At 53.4% G+C, this 19,575-nt stretch overlaps 7 protein-coding genes across 7 annotated transcripts; 4 read left to right on the top strand and 3 right to left on the bottom strand.

The window, feature by feature from the left end:
• The first annotated feature begins 470 nt into the window (after positions 1-470).
• Positions 471-1,621, top strand: BKA78DRAFT_83803 (uncharacterized protein). The gene has a single exon (XM_066893834.1). It carries the CDS (start codon positions 882-884, stop codon positions 1,461-1,463), a length of 582 nt encoding a protein of 193 aa, XP_066748161.1. The 5' UTR covers positions 471-881; the 3' UTR covers positions 1,464-1,621.
• Positions 1,622-7,990: 6,369 nt separating this feature from the next.
• BKA78DRAFT_306739 (uncharacterized protein) lies at positions 7,991-9,799 on the bottom strand. Its single transcript, XM_066887805.1, has 2 exons — positions 8,380-9,799; positions 7,991-8,329 (listed from the first exon to the last, which is right to left on the bottom strand). The coding sequence occupies exons 1-2, from the start codon at positions 9,412-9,414 to the stop codon at positions 8,051-8,053; spliced, it is 1,314 nt and encodes a 437-aa protein (XP_066748160.1). The 5' UTR covers positions 9,415-9,799; the 3' UTR covers positions 7,991-8,050.
• A 450-nt stretch (positions 9,800-10,249) lies between these two features.
• Positions 10,250-10,780, top strand: BKA78DRAFT_246758 (PRA1 family protein-domain-containing protein; the record flags this gene model as incomplete). Its single annotated transcript, XM_066884241.1, has 1 exon — positions 10,250-10,780. The coding sequence occupies one exon, from the start codon at positions 10,250-10,252 to the stop codon at positions 10,778-10,780; it is 531 nt and encodes a 176-aa protein (XP_066748159.1).
• A 29-nt stretch (positions 10,781-10,809) lies between these two features.
• On the top strand, positions 10,810-12,333 carry BKA78DRAFT_350183 (uncharacterized protein; the record flags this gene model as incomplete). The annotated part of the gene is made up of 1 exon (XM_066890942.1): positions 10,810-12,333. The coding sequence occupies one exon, from the start codon at positions 10,810-10,812 to the stop codon at positions 12,331-12,333; it is 1,524 nt and encodes a 507-aa protein (XP_066748158.1).
• A 557-nt stretch (positions 12,334-12,890) lies between these two features.
• Positions 12,891-15,509, bottom strand: BKA78DRAFT_350182 (DNA replication licensing factor MCM7; the record flags this gene model as incomplete). Its single annotated transcript, XM_066890941.1, has 4 exons — positions 12,891-12,968; positions 13,061-15,118; positions 15,169-15,410; positions 15,461-15,509. The coding sequence occupies 4 exons, from the start codon at positions 15,507-15,509 to the stop codon at positions 12,891-12,893; spliced, it is 2,427 nt and encodes an 808-aa protein (XP_066748157.1).
• Positions 15,510-15,795: 286 nt separating this feature from the next.
• BKA78DRAFT_306734 (WD40-repeat-containing domain protein) lies at positions 15,796-17,554 on the top strand. Its single transcript, XM_066887804.1, has 2 exons — positions 15,796-16,052; positions 16,102-17,554. Exons 1-2 carry the CDS (start codon positions 15,847-15,849, stop codon positions 17,243-17,245), a joined length of 1,350 nt encoding a protein of 449 aa, XP_066748156.1. The 5' UTR covers positions 15,796-15,846; the 3' UTR covers positions 17,246-17,554.
• Positions 17,555-17,833: 279 nt separating this feature from the next.
• BKA78DRAFT_292845 (uncharacterized protein) lies at positions 17,834-18,861 on the bottom strand (the record flags this gene model as incomplete). The annotated part of the gene is made up of 3 exons (XM_066886114.1): positions 17,834-18,370; positions 18,539-18,742; positions 18,784-18,861. 3 exons carry the CDS (start codon positions 18,859-18,861, stop codon positions 17,834-17,836), a joined length of 819 nt encoding a protein of 272 aa, XP_066748155.1.
• Positions 18,862-19,575: the final 714 nt, after the last annotated feature.

The following is a 19,575-nucleotide window of genomic DNA, read 5'->3' as shown; positions in this document are numbered from 1 at the left end:
GCCGATGAGCTTCGTTCATCTTCGACGGCGATGACCCACTGCCGACGAGCACATACATACCTTAGCTTTTCAAGTGTTGTATACCCTGACGAACGAACGATTCAAAAGTCCGACACAGACTTTTGTTACGAATGTCTAACGGCCGACCTGAGTGGGTAGAGTTTCTCATGGCGTGGTGGTATGAGCTGCGCCACCACGGCCTCGCGGCATGACATGACACGACAGTCACGATGTCAAGCATGGGCAAAAGTCGTGGCATCATATTTCCGCGTAACGGTGGTTGGATGCTTCTCAGTGCTTCGAGTCTGCACGCGTCCTACCGCCAACGTTCGTTGCGTGCCTCCACGCCATCCATCAAGTCTCAAAAAAGATTGACGAGGGGCAACACTGCCGCAGTCATCTAGAGCCTTAGGTTGAGTCTGGTTGGTCCTGCAAGACGACTTGGATACTCTTCTCTTCTCCTGTTTGAGCAAGACTTGTTGGCTTTTCAGCCGTCCCCAACCCATTTCCACTTCCCCCACCCCCTTCTTCCTTTCATTTGTCTTTTTGTGCTGTTTGTTTGTATGTACGCAAGTAGCGCGGCGCTGGCACGGATGGCGAGGTCACGGTCTTCGCCCACCTCTCCCAGCGCTCCGAGGTATCTATTGGGTGGTGTGGCGTGGCGATGGCGCGGCGCTGTGGCATCACCGTCGTTGCAGTCGTCACGCAACGGATCTTTTGAGCATTGCTGTTTTTTGCCAATGCTTTGATGTCAATGTTGTCATCATGGTAGTTGTTTCTGTTGTTGTGTTGGCATTGGTTGCAAGTTGAAGAGAGAGCGAGCAAGCAAGCAAGCAACGAAGTCATGAAGGAATGAATGCAATCCATCAATCACTCGACATATGTCCTCGCTCACTCCACAACTTGAAGACTTTCGTTCCCCCAGCATGCCGCGCCACGCCGCCGCACCCCCGCTCATGCGTCGTCGTCTGCGGTCCACGCCGGAGAGAGGTCCTAGCAGCCAACCACCCCCGCTCGCCTGCACGTGGCTGACCGGCCTGGCCATGCCTTCTGGGGGAATGGATGACCAGCATGCCATGCCATGCCGCATGACGCGGCGTGGTGGCCGGCTGTCCGCCCGTTCGTCTAGCTGCATTTGGCCGGGATGGCAAAGGCGTCACGTATCAGTCAGCGAGCACATGTCGACCACGTTGCTTGCTGCTGGTATAAAAGTCCCTTTCTTCATTCTCTACTCTGCCCAGCATGGCCTTCGTCGTCTTTGCGGTCTTCCTTTGCTGACATCATCTGGTTTGACTTGTGGGGCGACGAACACAACTATGTATGTCACTTCTCTTCTGTGTCTTTGTCTGCCTCCTTGGAGACATCGAAAGTCTGGACCGTATCTACGGTTTTGTCGGCAAATCACAGCAGCTTACTGTTCCCTTCTGCCAATTACATCCTCACATGCGCTTCATTTTTGTTGAAAGACAGCTTGCGCCATAAATACCGATTGGCGACGTGTAGCATCATCGTCTTGCAACGGTGCGCATTGAACCTGCCATAGCTTAGAGCTCTCGGGCGAAGCAAAAGCCAAAGATCCAAAAGGGTGACGAGCATCGGCTGCTCTCTGGCCGCAGTGAGGCGATGCCATTCCCGCTTTGTGACCAGAAGTGTCCGGGAATCCCATTCTTTGGTACAACAGAGAGATGCTGTGGTCATTGAAAAGAATCGACTGCATTGCTCGTGGGATTTTATAGCTCCGCCGCGATGGTTGGTGCGACCACTGATCAGGGGAAGGCGTCAGGGGGTGTTCACGAAGACAGTCGCAGGCACGCGACTCCTGGTGTGCGCTGGCAGGCACGATGAGGTCAGTGTGCGAAACAAGGCGCGTGTCTCTGAGTAGGGCTGCGGACTGACTATATAATCTGCTCTCCTTCCCTCCCTAGGTACCCCAAGCCGTGTCGTCGACAATCTCAAAGACATGTCGATCAACGAAGGGTTCACTTGGCATCCAAGCAATCAAGCCTATCACTGTGGTTTCGTTTGCTTTTGCTGATTTTAGCTGCTGCAACCTCTCTTGTCATTCGCAAATGCGAGTCACAGAGTCATCAGCATGCAACGTTCCTTTCTTCATTGCAGTGTAGTGCAGCAAGATATCACTTCCGCATACTGATGATCAATTTCAAGATGGCAGGTTTGGTTTAGAAGGAACAGTCGCTCATTCGAGTCGTGGACTCGCCTCCAGACAGGCCAAGCCAGTGAGCTTTGTGCGCAGTCCGACGCTGCAGAAGTGTTCCTTGTCATTGTGTGAATTCACTGCAATTCTGGAGCAATCCTGGCAGGCGCAATTGGAAAAGCTATGAGAGGAAGGTCGCGGATTTTGTACTTCGAGGGCGGCGGTCAGAGCTCCGGTCACAAGCACACGTTCACCCAGCGCCGTGTGTGGTCTCGTGGAAGAGGCCTGTGATGAGGACAAGAGTTGTGACTATAAATCTGTGCATCTTTCCTCTTCTTGCCCTGAACATCAATCCTGAGGCCAGCCAATGTGCAGAAAAACCATGCCACGAACGTACTTTTTTGCTGCGTTCTGGTTCGGGGTACTTATGGTTGTGCTTTTGCAGCACTGGGCAGAAACTTTTCAACTTTGTCACGACTTCACTACAGATTTGTTGCGGAGAGTAAAATCGGTTTTGGTTGATGGTCTCCGTCATTACTTATTGACGGTTAATGTTGAAGAACCAACCTACAGATGGGGAGCAACGGGCCGTGGGACGTTTTCTCCAATGCCAGTGGAGCTGGAGTGGTTCTTCTGGAACACCGACAGGACAGGAAAGTATTCATGGTGCGATGGCTGAAGGGGCTGTCTCTTCACCTGTACTGCCAACTGGTCAGATTCTGTGTCGAGGGAGGGTTCTCTCCTAGACAATTATGGGGTTTTATAGTTAGCGGAAGTGGTTCATGCTGGTCGCAAGCCTCAACTGGTCATGTGCAAACGACTCTTGCGTCACGAGCGCTGTCAATTTGTCCTTGAGTATATAAGCTCCGGCTTCTCACTAATGCTGACCTGCCATTTTGGTGTCGTGCTCACTCTCGCCTCCATGGCTGCACTTCTTGGGGTTCGCAAACTTTTACTGCTTTTTTGCCAAGCAAGGAGGAAACTTTTGATTCACCACCGTCTTCTCTCTGTGTATCATCATACTTCCCGCTTTCATAACCTGAAACTCGGGTTAGCAAACGACATCATCATTATTAAAATGCGTCGCGCTCCATCGCCGTTTTGGTATATTCAAGTGTTTACCCACTGCTCCAGTTGCCTGTGACTCGCAATAAAAGATGAACTTACACAAGCCCAAAGTCTTAATTACATACGGAGGATACTGGAGTGGGGTTCCGCAGAGAAGCATGGTGCAGTAGCAGTCGCCACACATGTAGTCCTTCTTGCACAACCCAACCGCACCTGGGATTCATATCATGGAGAGAGCAACGGCATTTTGTAGTGTGCAGCAATGATCTAAGGGTGGCGGGACTGAAAAATAGACCGGTAACAAAGAGATATTCGATGTCAGGGGAAAGGCCAAAACGCATGACCAACCCTTCTACGATGCATTTAGCACGAGCAAAAGACCAGACAGTCTAAGATGACGGCGTTTCTGAGTCGTAAGGCTGTTTTTGAATTGAATTTCAAGATCTCAGAATGATGGAGTCTCTGACCAGTCCTAGTGTGCAACTGTGGAAAGAATGCGCGATACCCCTGAGTCGGCCGACCATTTCAATCACCTTGTTCAAGGTAGGAGTGAAGCCACTCATTCTTTTTGAAGTCGATGAGATATCGATTCAGGTGGTAAGTGGACGAGACAGGGAGGATTCAGCTTGAAGTTCCATGGAAAATCTTTCGCCTTTCGCGCGAAGCCCGGTGGGAAGCGGCCCCCGTCTGAGCGACTCGACTGAGGTGGTCAGCACCTCCCTTGCTTCTGAGATAGTTCCGTTGCTATTTCCCTCACCAAAAAGCAAAGTCGCGTATCCAGCAGCGCTTTCCGACTTCACAATCAAATTTCCCGCCGACATCAAAAAAGCATCAACTCCAACCTCGACGTCACCAAAATCTGGTCAGCAACAGCCATCAGCCTTGTCTAAAATCTCCACAATCACCTACATCCCAGCTGCATCGCATCACAAATGCTCCGCTCCACGCCGCGGCTGACCCCTGACACACCAATCGCAGCCGAATAGCCGCGCCTCACGTCAACAGCGCGCCAGCCGCGCCACGGTGGCACAAACACCAACCTCGCTGCCTGGGTGCGGCGCAGGTACATATTCTCGCAAGTACTTTCCCGCCCTCACTTTCCTGCGATAAGCAAAAATCTCTCGATCATGGCACAGGAAACGCCATTGTGGGGTCCGTGTGCCAGATTGATTGCCTTGACGCTGAGTTATGGGGCACCGGTCAATTCCTGAGGACAGGGCGTTGTGTGCCTGATTTACCTTGTGTCCGATGGATGGAGTCGAGATGACGGCGAGGTCGTGCGGGGAGAGGCGCAGAGCGGCGATGGCAAATTTTTGGGGCCGATAGGTTGGTTGTGTCACTGGAGGTGTGTGAGGGGGAGGGCTGAGGAAAAGTGTGGAGTTTGAAACGGCAGTGGCGACCATCTCTGTACCTCCCACACGCTCATCGGCTTTGTGATTCGGCTGTTTGTTTTGTGGCAGCGAGAATCTTGAAAGAGATACCGCTCGAATCTCATTGTAGTCTTTCCGTTTGGGATTAAATTTTCAGAATGGACTCATCCATGAGGCTGGACTTAAAGCTCTCGATCCGAATGTGCCAGAATCGAGAAGGAACAAATGAGGTGAGTGAGACAGTCGGGTAAGACAAGCTGAAATGCAATCTTCAGAGCACGATCAAAGGGTAGATGCTTCCACTGCTTCACACAGTTTGGAAGTTCCCGGACGGATAGATTCGAGTCAACTCACTTGTGCTTTTGTTTCAATTGCATAGACGCACTTCGTTGTCTTGAGGAGAGAAAAACACTTCAAATGAGAAGACGCATCATTGAGCTACCTACTTCTCACTACCTCCTGTCCTTACTCGCAACATCGCCTACGGCTCTCGTTCAGCCCATCTCCCACTCTCCCTGCCTCTCATCAAACCTGGGCATACAGAACCCCAACAGCATGCATTGGCTCATGATCCTATGCGTCGTCGCCATGGTCATATACTATCAGTTGAAGTACAATGAGAAAATGACACATCGACGAAACGTAGAGAAAGCAATCTGCGCGCAGCGATATGAAAAATACGGCTGTAGCTTTGATAGATTTCCGGTGCTCGATCATTTTTGTGAAGAATGGGCGATGTGCATAGAGTTGGGCGATCGTGGAGATGTCATCGCAAAGACGCGACGTCTCTAAGGGAGACATTGCTACATCAAGCGGAAGTTTTCATTGAGCAAAGTACGCCATAGACATCTCTACATGAGTGGGATAAAGAAAAAGGGATCTCTGCCGAGTGAGCTGGAATCCATGAGAATCAACGCAAGGCAGGTAAGTAGGGTGCGACAGTTTTGAAAGCGCAAGCAATAGAATCCTTCACTAAATACGATGCTCCATAGCACTCAAGAAGAAAAAGGCCTGGAATCCAAGAGTATTACAATATCATCCACCATCAACCACAACTTCTCCCTACACGCATCGCTTCTTACGGCTTTGGTTTGGCCCCTCTCCCCAGGCTTTGATTCAAGTCACCGCATACTTACACGCAAGCACTTGAAGACTCCTCGTCTCTATGTGTGCTGACTTGGCGATAGAGATTCTCGGATTAGCAACTTCTTTCGTCACACACTGTGCCCCCATACCGTTACGCGCAAAACCTCGGCAGCATGCGAATTCCCAAGCTCTGGCCCAGAACCCTATGCCTCATTGCAGCGATCACTATCTTTGACCTTTGGAGACCCGTCGACAAAGAGAAAATGGCGGCAATCGAGGCCAGGAATATGCAACTGCTCAAAGAAAAGATGCCATGTGCAGACGCTTGGAAGTACTTGGATTGCACCAGCGGCATGCATCCACATTTGGATAATGTGTGTGCGGCCTTGGGAGAATGCGTGGAAGCGGACGACGATTTCAAAGCGTGGTTGCAGAGCAGAAAAAAGGTAAGTGTGGATCATTTGTCTCCCTGGCGAGTTGGAGGAGGTTGCGACGTCCCGGACCGCTCACGATTTGAATACAGAACAGGTCCACCAAGTGAAGACTCATTTTTGAATCGCACGGAAGTCATTGGGGGCTTTGGATTGATTCGCCCATGTGGTCTCAAAGCACAATATGAGTGTTTGGATAGGCGATGGCAGAAGGAGAGATGGTTGGCCACACCATCGTGACGAGATGCTATTTACCAGTTGATCTGAGAAGCAATGAGAAAAAAAATTCTCCATTTTGAGCCCGAAGAAAGAGAGCGGAAAGTCCAGTCCGTCTTTATCTTTACCTGCTCAGCTTCGTTGTCAGATTGCTGCATGATCGAAAATTCGAAAGGCAAGATACCATGAGATTTTATATACACAGCTCAGGTCAATAAAACCAAGATCTGTGCCATCGTAGGTCTGCTCCTTGTGATTTCACTCAGTTCACATGACTTCTGCTTGGCACTTAATCCATCGGGGCAGGCTATATAAACATCATGTCACAACCAGCTACTCGACCTCTCTCCAACCCAAGGACCTCTCGATTTCACGAAACCTAGCAGGCGGAGACTACATCTACTTGGCTTTTTGCGGCTGATCAAGGAAGTAGTTTTGACTTTTGTCTGCTTTCGGGATCCGGAATGTTCACCCCGCCATTCTGGACCTTACATGCATGGGATTTGTCGTAATGTTGTATTGCAGTAGCGTCACGCAGCACTATTCAAAAAGATTGCTCAGCATCCATCCGTGGAGACGCAGACAGAAGTTAGACTCTGGGTCATCGCGCTCAGATCCCTCCTGACACAGCGCTGTACATGAGTCAAACCACTTCAATGAAGGCTAAGTAGTCACAATGCCACAAAAAGTGCATGGCTCCTCCTTTTGAGCTCGTGACCTCGCTCATGCCCCCGCAAAGTTTCTGGCCCTTGGGTATATAAACAGTTTGCCCATCCCCAGAACCTGGAAAGCCCAGAATGGACAAAGTTCAAGAGGCACTGGATTTCCACATCTTGACATATGTTGACTTGGACCGCGCCCGCATGGCCATTGATGATTTCGCCTTGCTGGTATGCGAAGTATGTATTTCCTCTCTTCAGACACTGTATGAACGGGATAGGATGATGATGACGAGTAGTATTGCTTGAGCCTATACCAATTCGTCAAGAATGACAGGGCAATTACGTACCATAAGGTATTCAGGCTCCACGTCCATCACTTACAGACATGTGACCAGACCCACGCCAAATACCTCGTTCTTTTGCATATAAGAACCCTCCCCTCTCTTTTCCCTGACAAATCCAACGCTCAACTTTCGCGCCTCGAGCAACTAGCAGATACGGACGGGAGGTCCCACTCTCCGCCTTTGGGTGAACAGAGACCGCATGTACTTTTGTGCCTCGGCGAGAGGCCCCTTATTTTCCCTCCTAGACCTGGTCAGTGGTGGGGTGATTCCGTCTTTGGATGCGTCTATCCTTTTCCAAAGCGGGAGAGCGAGATGGTTGCTATGTGGTGTTGAACAGCAGCAGCAAGGGTCGATGATGGAGAGGAGTGTTTGGGATGTTGGCAACTGAAAAATATCACCTGGTTGATTTGGAGAACGAAAACCAAAGGAGTAATGTAATCGGTTTTGGCCTTCCGCGCGAAGCTCGATATTAGTGGTCTTTGGCGTATTTCCAGTGCCTTTTCGATGTGGGCTTGGAAGAGGCAGTTAACAGAGGAAGCAGTCGCAGAAAGATGTCAGTTTAAATAGGCGGCTTATATCGAACGAGCCACCTGGCGAAAGAGGACTAATCACGAGGAGCAGTTAGTCGACTGCCCGACATACCACCTCAGCTGATTTCAACAAGGTATATTCTTAAATGCATGCATAGATACTTTTTAGACACGTAGGCCCTCGTCCCCTATTTGTTCCTCTTCGTCTTTCTCTTTCTGCTCTCTGCGTTGGGATTCGCGGCAGCAGCGCTCTTGAGAATGTCAGAAGAGTCCTTTGCCTCGCCGTTGATCATCACGTCGCCGTTGGTCTCCTCTTCCGAACCAGCATCGACGTCGACGTGAATATCGTGCTCAGCAGCTTCATCGTGAGAGGAACCAAAGAGGCGGCCGACGGATTTTCTGTAAGCCCAGACGGGCAGGCGGACGACCGCAGTGTCGCGGAAAGTGGGCTTGGGGATTTCTCCGACCTGTATGGCTGTTAGACATGTCTACAAACACTTTCAGGCTTTTTACTTACGTCGAGCAGGAACTCATGCGTCTCTCCCTCGTCCGTCGTTTCCTCCAAGAAGACATTGCCAGCGCTGTCCACAATCAAGACCTTGCCGTTCTCGGCCTGAACCCTCTTGCGTGCGCCCTGAGGGCCACCGCTGGTCAGCTCAGTCTCGACAGGCGTGCTCACACCACCATTTTTTGCCCTGTTTGCTGCCCTTGCGTTCTTCTCGCCCTTCTTGGCCGCCTCCTTCTTCTCTTGCTTTTCCTGGGCACGCTTTTGCTTGCGATTCATTACAACGGGCTTGCCATTTTCATCCACATATTGCTTTTCCTCCTCTGACCCATTTCCAGGTTCTGGGGAAGAAGTTGTCACACCGTTGACACCAAGACCGCCAGGAAGTCCTTGGATACCGAGCTCGTCGCCCCATGCCATGCGCCGGGCGTGGCGAATATATCTTTCGACAAACTCCTTCTGGCGCTTCCAGCCCAAGTATAGCGCGCCGTAGTGTGCAGCTCCACCCATGAAGACAAAGAGACCCAGCATGACGGAGCCGAGACCAGGACGGAAACGGCTGTAGTAGTAGCCAGTACCACGCCAGGCGGGGAACCCATTTCTCATGAAGTGATCGTAGCGCTCGCGGCCAGGACCACGCAGAATGTTGGCCACTATACCGAGGCGTGCAAAGCGGGCAGAAGCCTCCTTGTCAAAAGCCTTGATTTCTTTGGCCGAGGGTTGCTTGCGAACCGTGACGCCGGGCTTCTTCTTGTCCTTGGACTTGGACTTGGGTTGCGGTTTGGCATAGGTCGCGAGAAAAGCCTGGCGCGCTTTGTCGGGATGAATCTGACGGGATTTCTTGCGGTAGGCCTTGTTGATTTGATCGAGGGAAGCGGATGGGGACACGCCGAGGAATGAGTAGAAGGTCGTGTTAGGGCCCTCGGCGGCGACGACTTCGTCGCGAATACGAAAGATCTCGTGGTCTTTCAAATTTGTGAGTTTTACAACCGTGAGGAGAGGCGAAAAGCCGTGGCAGTGGACGACGGGCGGTGGGTTGAATTGCATGCGAGTTGTTGAAACGTACCTTCTTTGGACCAAGCTGCGACGAAGGAGGTAAAGCAGCACAGCAGCACGGCTGCCAGCGTAGAGAGCTTCATGGCGGGCTACTCTACGCCGGGGTGAGGGTGGGGAAGGGAAGGGAAAATGTAGGTTTGGACAATATGCAGTTGGATGCAAAAGAAAGCCACGACGAGGTGGGCGAGTGGAACCAAGCTGAGGCTCGCGTCGCAAGGATGGCCGGAGACGTGGGCCAATGGCACACCGCCTACGCCATAACCACGGGCCTACCCGACGCGCGCAAGCCTCTCTGGCGCTAGCACACTACTTGTTGTCGCTCTGCATAAAGGTGACAATTGTCGCCCTCTTTTTAGTCTCTTTCTCTTCCATTCAACAATCCATCTCTCTTCGTGGTCTGTGCCACTTTTGGTGGAGAGCGGATAATTGCGAATTGATCGTCAGGGGACGAGAGCCACAATCAGTGCTGTGCCTGGCCTGGCGTGGCGGTGCAAGATCGTGGCGGTGCCGTCTCCGTTGCTGATGCCTTTTCGGGCCCTCGAGAGCCACGTACTCCCGTCCGTCCCTTCGCAGGCGCAAAGATTCCTCTCTTCTCATCCCATTCACCACTTTCTCTCCACTTCCATAGCCATCTTTTACAGTGAGTATCTTCTCTCAACCTCCTCAAAACAATTACCGCTCGCTTCCCACCCCCATCCTAGTCCACACACCCGTGAAACGGCGCCGCGCCGTCCAAAAAGTAACCAGAGCTAAAAAAGCACCCCTTTACTTATAGCCAACAACGTCGAACCAAACCCTCTTTTCCACCCAACCTCAATTCCTCGCCATGTCACGCCTCAGCATTCCCATCGACGCCCTGTCGTCGCGCCTGAATCTGGGCTCGCGCTTCGAGGGCGTTCGCAACACCTCGTTGTCCACGCGCTTCGCCAACCTCAAGCCCGTCAGCGAATTCTTCGACGTCAAGCGCATTAGCAAACCGCAAAACTTTGGCGAGGTCCAGTCGCGCATGAACTACAACTTGGGCTACTTCAGCTCCAACTATGCCGTCCTCTTCGTCATGCTGGCCATCTACTCGCTCCTCACAAACCCCGTCCTGCTCTTCGTCATCATTCTCGTCGCCGGCGGCATGTACGGCATTGGCAAGCTGCAGGGCTCCGACTTGGACGTTGGTTTCGCTCGGGCTACTTCGAGCCAGCTCTACACGGCCCTGTTCGTCATCGCCGTTCCCTTGGGTCTGTGGGCCTCGCCCATCACGACCGTCCTGTGGCTCATTGGCGCCTCGGCCGTCACCATCCTCGGCCACGCAACCTTCATGGACAAGCCAATCGAGTCAGCTTTTTCCGAGGAGGCGGTCTAGGTGGTCGGCCGCGAACTCCACACGACAGAATGCCCCTATGGGGAAGACCACCCGGGGCAAGGGCAGCACGCATGGGGAGGTCTGACTTGAGGGGTGGTGTACCATACGGGAGCAACAGGTTTCAGGAATTGGGGGACAGTGACGAAGACGAGTATTATGGGCTCCATCCTGCAACACGCGGCGTCTTCCTGGACCCGATGATGCAAAAGGGAGCAGTGATGGGACAGGCTTCTCTTTCTGACGAGTACTTACTTGGTAAAGGTATTAATTCACGACCGCGGTTCGCAGAGGACCGCTTGACCTATGAGGAGGACTACTATCAAGATGATTATCATGGTCGAGGCGCCGGCCGGGAGCACTACTTGGATCCGGACGAGGAAAAATACCTTTTCCAACGCGCTCTCGACCGCGTCCGCGTTGCTCGCGCCCGTGGCCAGCCAGACGTCAGTCTCACTCACGAGGAATTAGAAATCCTGACCCGGCCGCGCTCCCGTCAACTACCCGCCCTTGCTGATCCCTCATCCGCACGGCCCTCATCTGAAGGCTTGAGCTCCCGCTCCAAAAAAGCCTCCCGCGCTCCGCTCTTGGCGCCTGACTCCCGCCAGACCAATCAACGCCACAACCCTGATTTCTCTCCCAGCGATTCCAGTTCCTCTTCTCCCGGTCCTCCTGGCTTCGTTATTCCAGGTGGCGGTGCAGCTCCTCTTGGGTACGCCACTGGCAGTTCTCGAGCCAATTATCGCAGCATTAGCGACCAAAGCCAGGGCGTGCGCACCCGCAGCAAAGAGAGCCAATTTACCCCTTCGCCTCCAAACTCCCATGACCGCAACCGCAATGTCCCTGGCAGTCCCGCCTATGGCATCCCTGGTGCTTTTGCAGACGAGTCCAACTATCGTCCGGAAAGCCGTGCCTCTTCCTACAACTCCTCGCACCACTCTAGCACTGGTCCTGACTTTGCCGAGTCAGACGACTATCCTCATCCTCGTCTGCCACCACGACAATTGCACCCTTCTACCCCGCCATACCCTGTTCACCCTTCCGAACGTCCTTCTCCCATGCCTCTTGATCCATTTGCCTACCAGACTGGCGGACCAACGTACCCTTACCCCTCTGCAGCGGGCGTCGCCTACGCCAGGGTCCCGCGCAGAGTGCCCGTTGGTCGACGCGAAGACGCCAGCTACGCCAGCAACGCGGCGGGCAGTTTCTCGGACTCGTCGCTTGTACATGGCGGCGCACCAGGAGATGGCTCTGCACGCATGTATGGGTACGGCGGTCCTGCCTATACTGGCCGAAGAGGTGCAGACAGAGACTATGACGAGGTACAGGTCCAGTACGACGAAGGCGGCGACGTGGACGAACCAGCTGGCAGGAGTGGCAGCGGTAGCAGCGTTGAGAGGGAACGGGAAAAGGAGAGGGAACGACACAAGCAGGCTGCAGCGGCCGCAAGCGCGAGCGCGAGCGGGCGAGACAAAACAACCAAGGAAGCGAGTTCTGGTGCGAGAGAGCGAAGCGGAAGTGGAAAATCGGGCAAGAAAAAGGCGCGGCGGAAGTAGAACTTCAGGCGTCGTGGTGTGCTGTCGTGGTTTGGCCTCGTCTTGTTTACATTCCTTGCCTTTCCGGCCTGTTGTTGAATTCTTTTTTGGTACACCCACCCCCCTTTTTTAGATAGATAGTTGCTGCTGCCCATGCATCGATTGACGATTGAAATTGCATCTTTTTGATGAATTGGGTGTCTGTTGCTTGCTTGACTGGGGTTGGTATGAGGATAAAGATTGACTTGAAGAGATTCATGTGGGTAGACGGGGCTGAGGTGTTCCATCATGTTCATTGGACGACACACAGCACAGCACGCATCATCAGGCTTGCGAAACAGACAGCTTGGTATAATGTGCTGAATCAATCACCGATCCAAGAACAAACACAACATGAGGATGAAAAATATCACGACTACTGTCCGCCTGACTACTCGCACCGACCACCCATCCACCGCTACGCCAAACGCCAGCCGGCCAGCGTGCCTTTTGCAGTCTGCCTTCACTTTCGTCTTTTGCGTTTCTGCGGCGCGCCCCTTTTTCGTCTTTTCTCACTATTACGTCTGCGTGCGTGTGGCTTAGAAGTCCTCGTCCATGTCCTGGTCCTCCGCCTCGATGAAGACGAGCCTCGTGCCTTCGCCGGCCGTTTGCCAGACCTGGGGTTCGGGTTAGCAGATGTTGCAAAAGAAAGGTCAAGGAGAAGAAGAAGAAGAAGAAGGGTAGGAGGATGGGGTATGGCAAAACTTACATCAATCAAAGCATACTCATCAATAGCCTCCTCAAACTGATCAGCAGTAAAGCCCTTGGCGAGGACACGCTCGCGAACACGGCGCAAGTCAAGCTCGCCGGAGCCGTCAGCCGCCATGGCAGCGCCGCTCTCCTTCATGCCGCGGACGAGGTGATAGATCTTGCTGCTGGGGCTGTGGTCGGCGCCCTTGTTGCGGTCATCGGCGTACAAGCTGGCCTTGCTGACCTCAACGAGGCGCAGCGCTTCGTCGACGTCCTCGACGATGACGTGCTCGGCGAAACGCAGGCGAGCGAGCGCTTGCGCCAGACGCAGCACACCGAGGAGGGTACGCGGAGATGTGTGGGTGAAGGCGCGGCGCTGCGATTCGTCCTTGACTTGTTGCTGGCGCATGCGAACGTAGGCTGTGACCAGGTAGTCGTTGACTTCCTTGGGGACCGTCGGCCGGAATGACCGCGCACGAGCAACCCATTGCCGCACTTCTTGCGGCGTGAAGATGGGGCCGCTGCCGTTGTCTGCGGTCTCGGGGTGCTTGTTGTGAATGTGGACGTGAGTAACGTGGCGGGCGAGCTCTTCGTCCGCGTCGCGCGAGGGCGTGTCGAGAATAAGGAAGAGGACGTCGAAACGTGAAAGGAGAGCGGCGGGGAGGTTGATGTTTTCGACGGGCGAGATGCGTGGGTTGTAACGGCCGTAGAGAGGGTTGGCTGCTGCCAGAATTGAGGTGCGCGCGTTGAGTGTCGTGGTGATGCCAGCTTTACTGATCGAAATGGTCTGCTGCTCCATAACTTCGTGAATCGCAGTACGGTCCGAGTCGTCCATCTTGTCGAATTCATCGATACAGCACATGCCGTTGTCTGCGAGGACAAGAGCACCACCTTCGAGGACCATCTCGTCTGTGACCGGATCGCGCATCACTGCCGCGGTCAAACCGACACCGCTCGAACCACGACCAGTAGTGTAGACTCCACGGGGAGCGACCTTGGTGATGTACTTGAGGAGCTGGGATTTGGCAACACCAGGGTCACCCATCAAACAGACGTTGATGTCTCCACGAATTCTCATACCGTCGCCCATTTCCTTAGTGACACCGCCAATCAGCTGCAGCAACAACGCCTTCTTCACGTCGAGATGACCGAAAATCTCAGGGGCGATGGACCTGGAGAGGTACTCGTAAAGTTGTCCTGATCTCTCCAGCTCGTTCATACGGCGGAGGGTTGGTCCAGCCAAGACAATGTCGTCGTACGCCTTCTTGTGCTGGTTGACATGTTGAGCCTCAAGATATGTGTCGGTGAGCAGGCCGGCCTTGATCGCCTTGAAGCCAGTGTATGGGGTGGGTAGGAAAATTCCGGCAATGTCAATAACATCGCCTGGGTTGATTTGCCGCGTGAGAGCGCCGTGGCAGTACACAGTAAGCTGCCTTGGAATGTGACCAACCGGGACCTGGTCTGCCATCTCCTGAATCTTGACTTCTTGGAAAGGCACAAATTTACATGCGCGAGTCGAGAGGAAAAGCTGGCCCTTGGATTTGTTCTCCTTGCAGTCCTTTGAAGGGCAGTCGACGAGGGGAGTAAATTGCTTGGCGGTGATAGGCTGGAAGATTTCGAAGCCACAGCGATCGCAAGTGTAGGCGTTGACCTTGATGGATGGCTTGACATCTGAGACTCTGGTGGCGATTCCTCGTACTGTGATCAAATGGCCGAGATGCTCGCCGCGCACTTGTCTTACAGCAAGCGCCTTTGATTCGCGTTCGCTGCTCGAGCCGGACGGAGTGATGGGCTTGAAGTTGAGTGTATATCTCCGGGTAAGCTCTGGAGGAAAGATGGAATCAGCATCAGCGGTGGTCCCATCCGCTTCCGCGGATTCCACCACTCTGTCATTTCGCCTCGACCGCTGCGTCATAATAATGTCCAAAACGTCGTCTTTGTAGTTGGGCTCAGAGGTAGGCTCGGGCATGACCTTGTCGACAGCTCTTGAAAGAATTTCAATGTAGCGGTTCGCGTTTCTCTGTACCGACTCGACCAATTTGAGGTCCGGAGTGTCCTCGCCCATGGCTTTTTCATACTGCGTGCGCGGTCAGAAACGCGTCCAGGGGCATTTGAGGGTTTGCGCACCTCGTCCAAGTCATCCAGCTCTATCAGTACGCTGTTGCGGGTCCGATTGGCTACCTCCTGCAGCATTTGCATGTATTTGACCTTGGGGCTGCGGTTGCGACGACTTCTTTGCGCTCCTTCGCCGTCATCGTCGTCCATAAAGTCGTAGTCCTCGTCTTCGCCGTCAATCTGAAGATCCTCGAGTGCATCTGTCGCCTCGGTCGACGAGGACTTGTAGGAGCGGAGGAAGTCTTCAAAAGCATCTGCGACTACTGTCAGACGGGTTTGTTTTGGCAGCAGCTTGCGTACGCACCTTGCTGGTCATTGTAGTCAACAACCTTCTTGTAAGTGAGAAGCGCCATGGCCCTTGACTGCTGGAAATCGAAACAAGAATGCAGAGACGGGCGAGTGGGGGCGCTGAGATAGTGGTTGCGACGCGGAGGCGGAGGATGGAGATGTTGCGGCTTCAGTTTGCGCACGAACAACGAACAGCCGGAGCAAAGCTAGGGTACTATACGCGTGGCGCGTAAAGTCGCGTCGCGAAAAGTGCGCAACTTGCCCACAACGACCGCCGCAGCCGTTTACACTACGGTCGTCTTCAAAAGCCACACGCGCAGCTGGGTCATCTTCTCTCCAGCTCCCTCGACTGCCCTCGACACATCCTCGCTTGATCTCGCTGCTTGCTCCCCCGCTCAATGCATGAATAGCCTGCTCTTCCAACGCGAACTGGGCGATCTTGCGCCTCAGGCCTTCCAGCGCCTTGAGACGACCCGACTGCTCCACTCGCTCGAGTCCACCGGCACCAAGTTTGATGGAACCGCGCGTGCTTCCGACACCGACAATGACATTTTGGCCCATAGCGCGGGTGTCAACTCGATAGCGATCGATGGACATGAGGGCAAATAGTGAGCTGGAATGGCCCTGATATTCAAGCCAGACTGACCACAGCCAAAGCCTTGTCTCTGGCGGCGCAGACTCGTCTGTTTCTCTATGGAATCTCGAGGATCGCTGCGAATTCGACATTACCGTACACATGCCATATGACACCCTTCACAAGACATCCAAGGCCCATCGTCTCGGAATCACTCATGTCTCGTGGCATAGCAGCGAGCCCGGCGCCGTTCTCACTTCCTCCTACGACCACACGCTCAAACTATACCACAGCGACCCACTCCGAGCCGTGACCACCGTTGACCTGGACCAAGTTGTATACTCGCATTCCATGTCTCCAATTGATCGCCAAAGGCTTGTGGCTGTCGCTTCACATCAACAAATGGTTCGTTTGGCAGATTTGAGAACCGGTTTTGCAATCCATGGTCTTCCTGGTCACACCGGTTTCGTTCTGTCCACTGCCTGGAGCCCCAAGCAAGAGCACATTTTGGCCAGCAGCGGCACCGATGGTACTGTCCGAATATGGGATATTCGTCGCGCCTCTGGTTGCTTGGGAGTGCTTGACATGGACGACTCGCTGGGTGTTTTGGGCTTAGATGGCCTAGGCGACGGCGCGCGGAACAGATACGTCGGTCGCGCCCACTCGGAAGCTGCAAATGGTGTGGTCTGGAGCGAAGACGGGCGATACTTGGTGAGCACTGGACACGACGAGCGAGTGCGAGTTTGGGATGTGATTACTGGCACCAACACTCTGATCAATTTTGGACCGACAATCAAGAACCAGCTGGCGTCACAGGTATTACCACTGATATCGCCAGACATTCTCACGGCGCCGAGCAAGCAGTTGCTCTTCTATCCAAGCGACAAGGAAATCTTAGTTTTTCAAATGTTTGACGGTAAGTTGTTGAGGCGGCTGAAGACTCCGCATATTAGTACAGGCACAGTGGGAGGTACCAGTCGAGGGCGCAATCTGCAAAACAGGACCAAATGTCTGGCATGGAGACCTCATGAAGTGGAGCTCTACTCTGCGCACTCAGACGGCACGATTCGCGTGTGGGCGCCGCACACGGTCGAAGATGAACTTGTCGAGGAGGAGGAACGCGAAGAGGCCGAGCATGAAGAGTCGATTCGGAAACGCAAGAGAGATGCTTTGGAGGAGATATACCAGGACTTTACCAGCAAGAGACATATGACTTACTTGGAATGATAAAACCTGAAGTTCGGCGGCACTCCATGTTTCTTTTTGTCACGATGATTCAAGAAAACCTGAGAATTGATTTGTCATGGCAGGTTCAACTCCTCAAGTCATGAACAGACAGGCATAATTCAACATCAAAATTGATGTGAACATTCACCTGTCTTTGAAACTGTCAATCTGAGGTTGAAACCAAGCACCCTGCGCTCAAGACAGAAGCATAGACCAAGATTTGTTGCAGTCACTCATCACAAACATAGCACTAAGCACAAGTCAATTTGCCATCAGTTGTTGAGAGATTTTAGTTTTATCATTGCTAATTACAGAAGGGGGTATCAGAGGTTGTTTGTAGTGATGTTGACCGGTGTCTGTTTGCAGGGTTACTTCTCCGTGCAGAGGTCTTTGTTATAAGCAAGACGAGGTGAGTTCCAAGTGTCGTTGATTGAATTGTTCAACAACCGGCACTCGATCTCTGGATGGAATGGCTCCATCCAGGACAGCGATTAACACAGGAGTCGTCCGGCCGGGCATTCCGTGTCGTCCGAGTGCGCACTGACCCAACCATCATCTCTGGAGTTTATCAACCCCTCGGAACCAGAATCAGACGTCTCCGACGCAGTGTCCGGAGTCTGGTGATGCTGATACCTTGTTGTTGCGGCGTCGGACGGGACTTGAGTTGAAAAGCTCAACCCGGAGAAATTGACAACAGTCCGCGACACCGGCCATCGCACAAGTGGTGCAGCACGACCCATTACCGGGGTCTCCGCCGGGGTGATACACGAAGCCGTCATCGCTTGCGGTCTCTTGTCCAGGTTCCTTTGAGCAAAGCTCCACCGTCGTCTTGCGCCTAAGCGCGGGCGAAGTAGGATGACCAATCTGAGGAGAGTCGCGCGAAATTTTAGAGACTGGATACAACGAGTCAATCATTGCTTGCTCTTTTCCAGGCGAGTTTTCCGAAGACTCTTCAGACTCTTCAGACTCTGAGTATTCACCTTCGGTTTCGGATCGTCGTTCGAGTCCAGTGACGAGAGCGTCCGAAAGCGGGTTCGGTGAGCTGGAGCGCTCGGGAGGGGGACGTCCTTTGCTCTTCCGCTTCTCTCTCCAGTCTCTCTCGCCTCTAAGCTTGCTCCCTGGCTCCTCTCAATGGCAGAGGTCGCATTGGGGTCAAGTTTGTAGGCGTGGCGACGTGGGTCGTGGTCGGAACTCAGCTTGAGGGGAGGAATGCCGTCTTCTAGGGGCATCGGAATGAGGAGAAGACTGCGGATGGGTTTTGTCCTCAGGTTCAGAGTCATCAGTATCGCTCACGTCGGAGCGAGGTCGTTCTGAGGAAACACTGAAGTCGGAGGAGCTGTCCGATGGCTCTTCAGGAGGCGACTTCGACTTTTTACGCCTCTTTTTCGCTCGACCATGCTGTGAGCTCAGAGGAAGGCTCTCCAGTTGGCGATCTTGAGGCGAGGAGCTGTCGTTGTCGGACGATGAGGTAGCCTCGGCGGACTCGTCTCGCTTTCTCTTTCCGAGGCAAAAAGAAGAACGATGCAGGACGCTTCTACCATAGGAAGAATCTGGTCTGGGTCCCAAGCTCGCAAAAGCGATGGTCGATCCCGGTGATCCCTGTCTGCCTGCTCCATGTTGCTCTCATCTCCTCATCTTTGCTTCCACAAATTCCTGCAACCTCCAATTGGCTAGCCGCGGTCGAACGTTCCTCGAGCTCTCCGCGTGATGCATAGGCGAAGATTGACCCTTTCGGAGGAAACTCGACAGTTCATCGACTGCCGCTGTTTGCAACATCGGCGTTTTGGGTCCTTATTATGGGTTCCTGGTGATGAATTAGACCGCACTACTTCGAGGGTGACGAAATACTTGCAACGACGCCGGGGGAAGTTGGGAAATTCCCCTTGGAACCAGGTCTCCGTTCCCCTAGACGCTCCCCAGTCGAGGAACCCAAAAGTCAGCATAGTCCAGAAGGAAAGGAGGACCCAGAAGTGGTGTCATGGAATACTCACCCTTCAGCAACATTTGAAAGATGACTTGAACCGCCGTCGTACCCGTGCCCAACGGTGGGAGCTTCCACAACTTTTTGGGCACGGGCACCTGAGGAGTGGTCGGTTGCTGGACCTTAGTCCGTCCCTGGGGCGTTTTTTATAATTGTCTGGCGTCTCCTCACGGGATCTTGTTGAAGAGTGGCTTCCTCGACAACGACGTGATCACCTCGTCACTTGCAAGGGTATCAAATTGAGTCTTGAACCCACCAGGCGCTTGCGGCTCACATCACTCACTTCCGTGCCCAATCATGTCGTGAAAGGGGTGGATGTGGTTCTAGCGGTCAATCCCGAGGCGGACGA

This window comes from Phyllosticta capitalensis (assembly GCF_038381095.1).
Source record: "Phyllosticta capitalensis strain CBS 128856 chromosome Unknown BKA78scaffold_2, whole genome shotgun sequence".
In the NCBI taxonomy this organism is placed as follows: domain Eukaryota; kingdom Fungi; phylum Ascomycota; class Dothideomycetes; order Botryosphaeriales; family Phyllostictaceae; genus Phyllosticta; species Phyllosticta capitalensis.
This window is presented reverse-complemented; position numbering and strand designations above follow the sequence as displayed.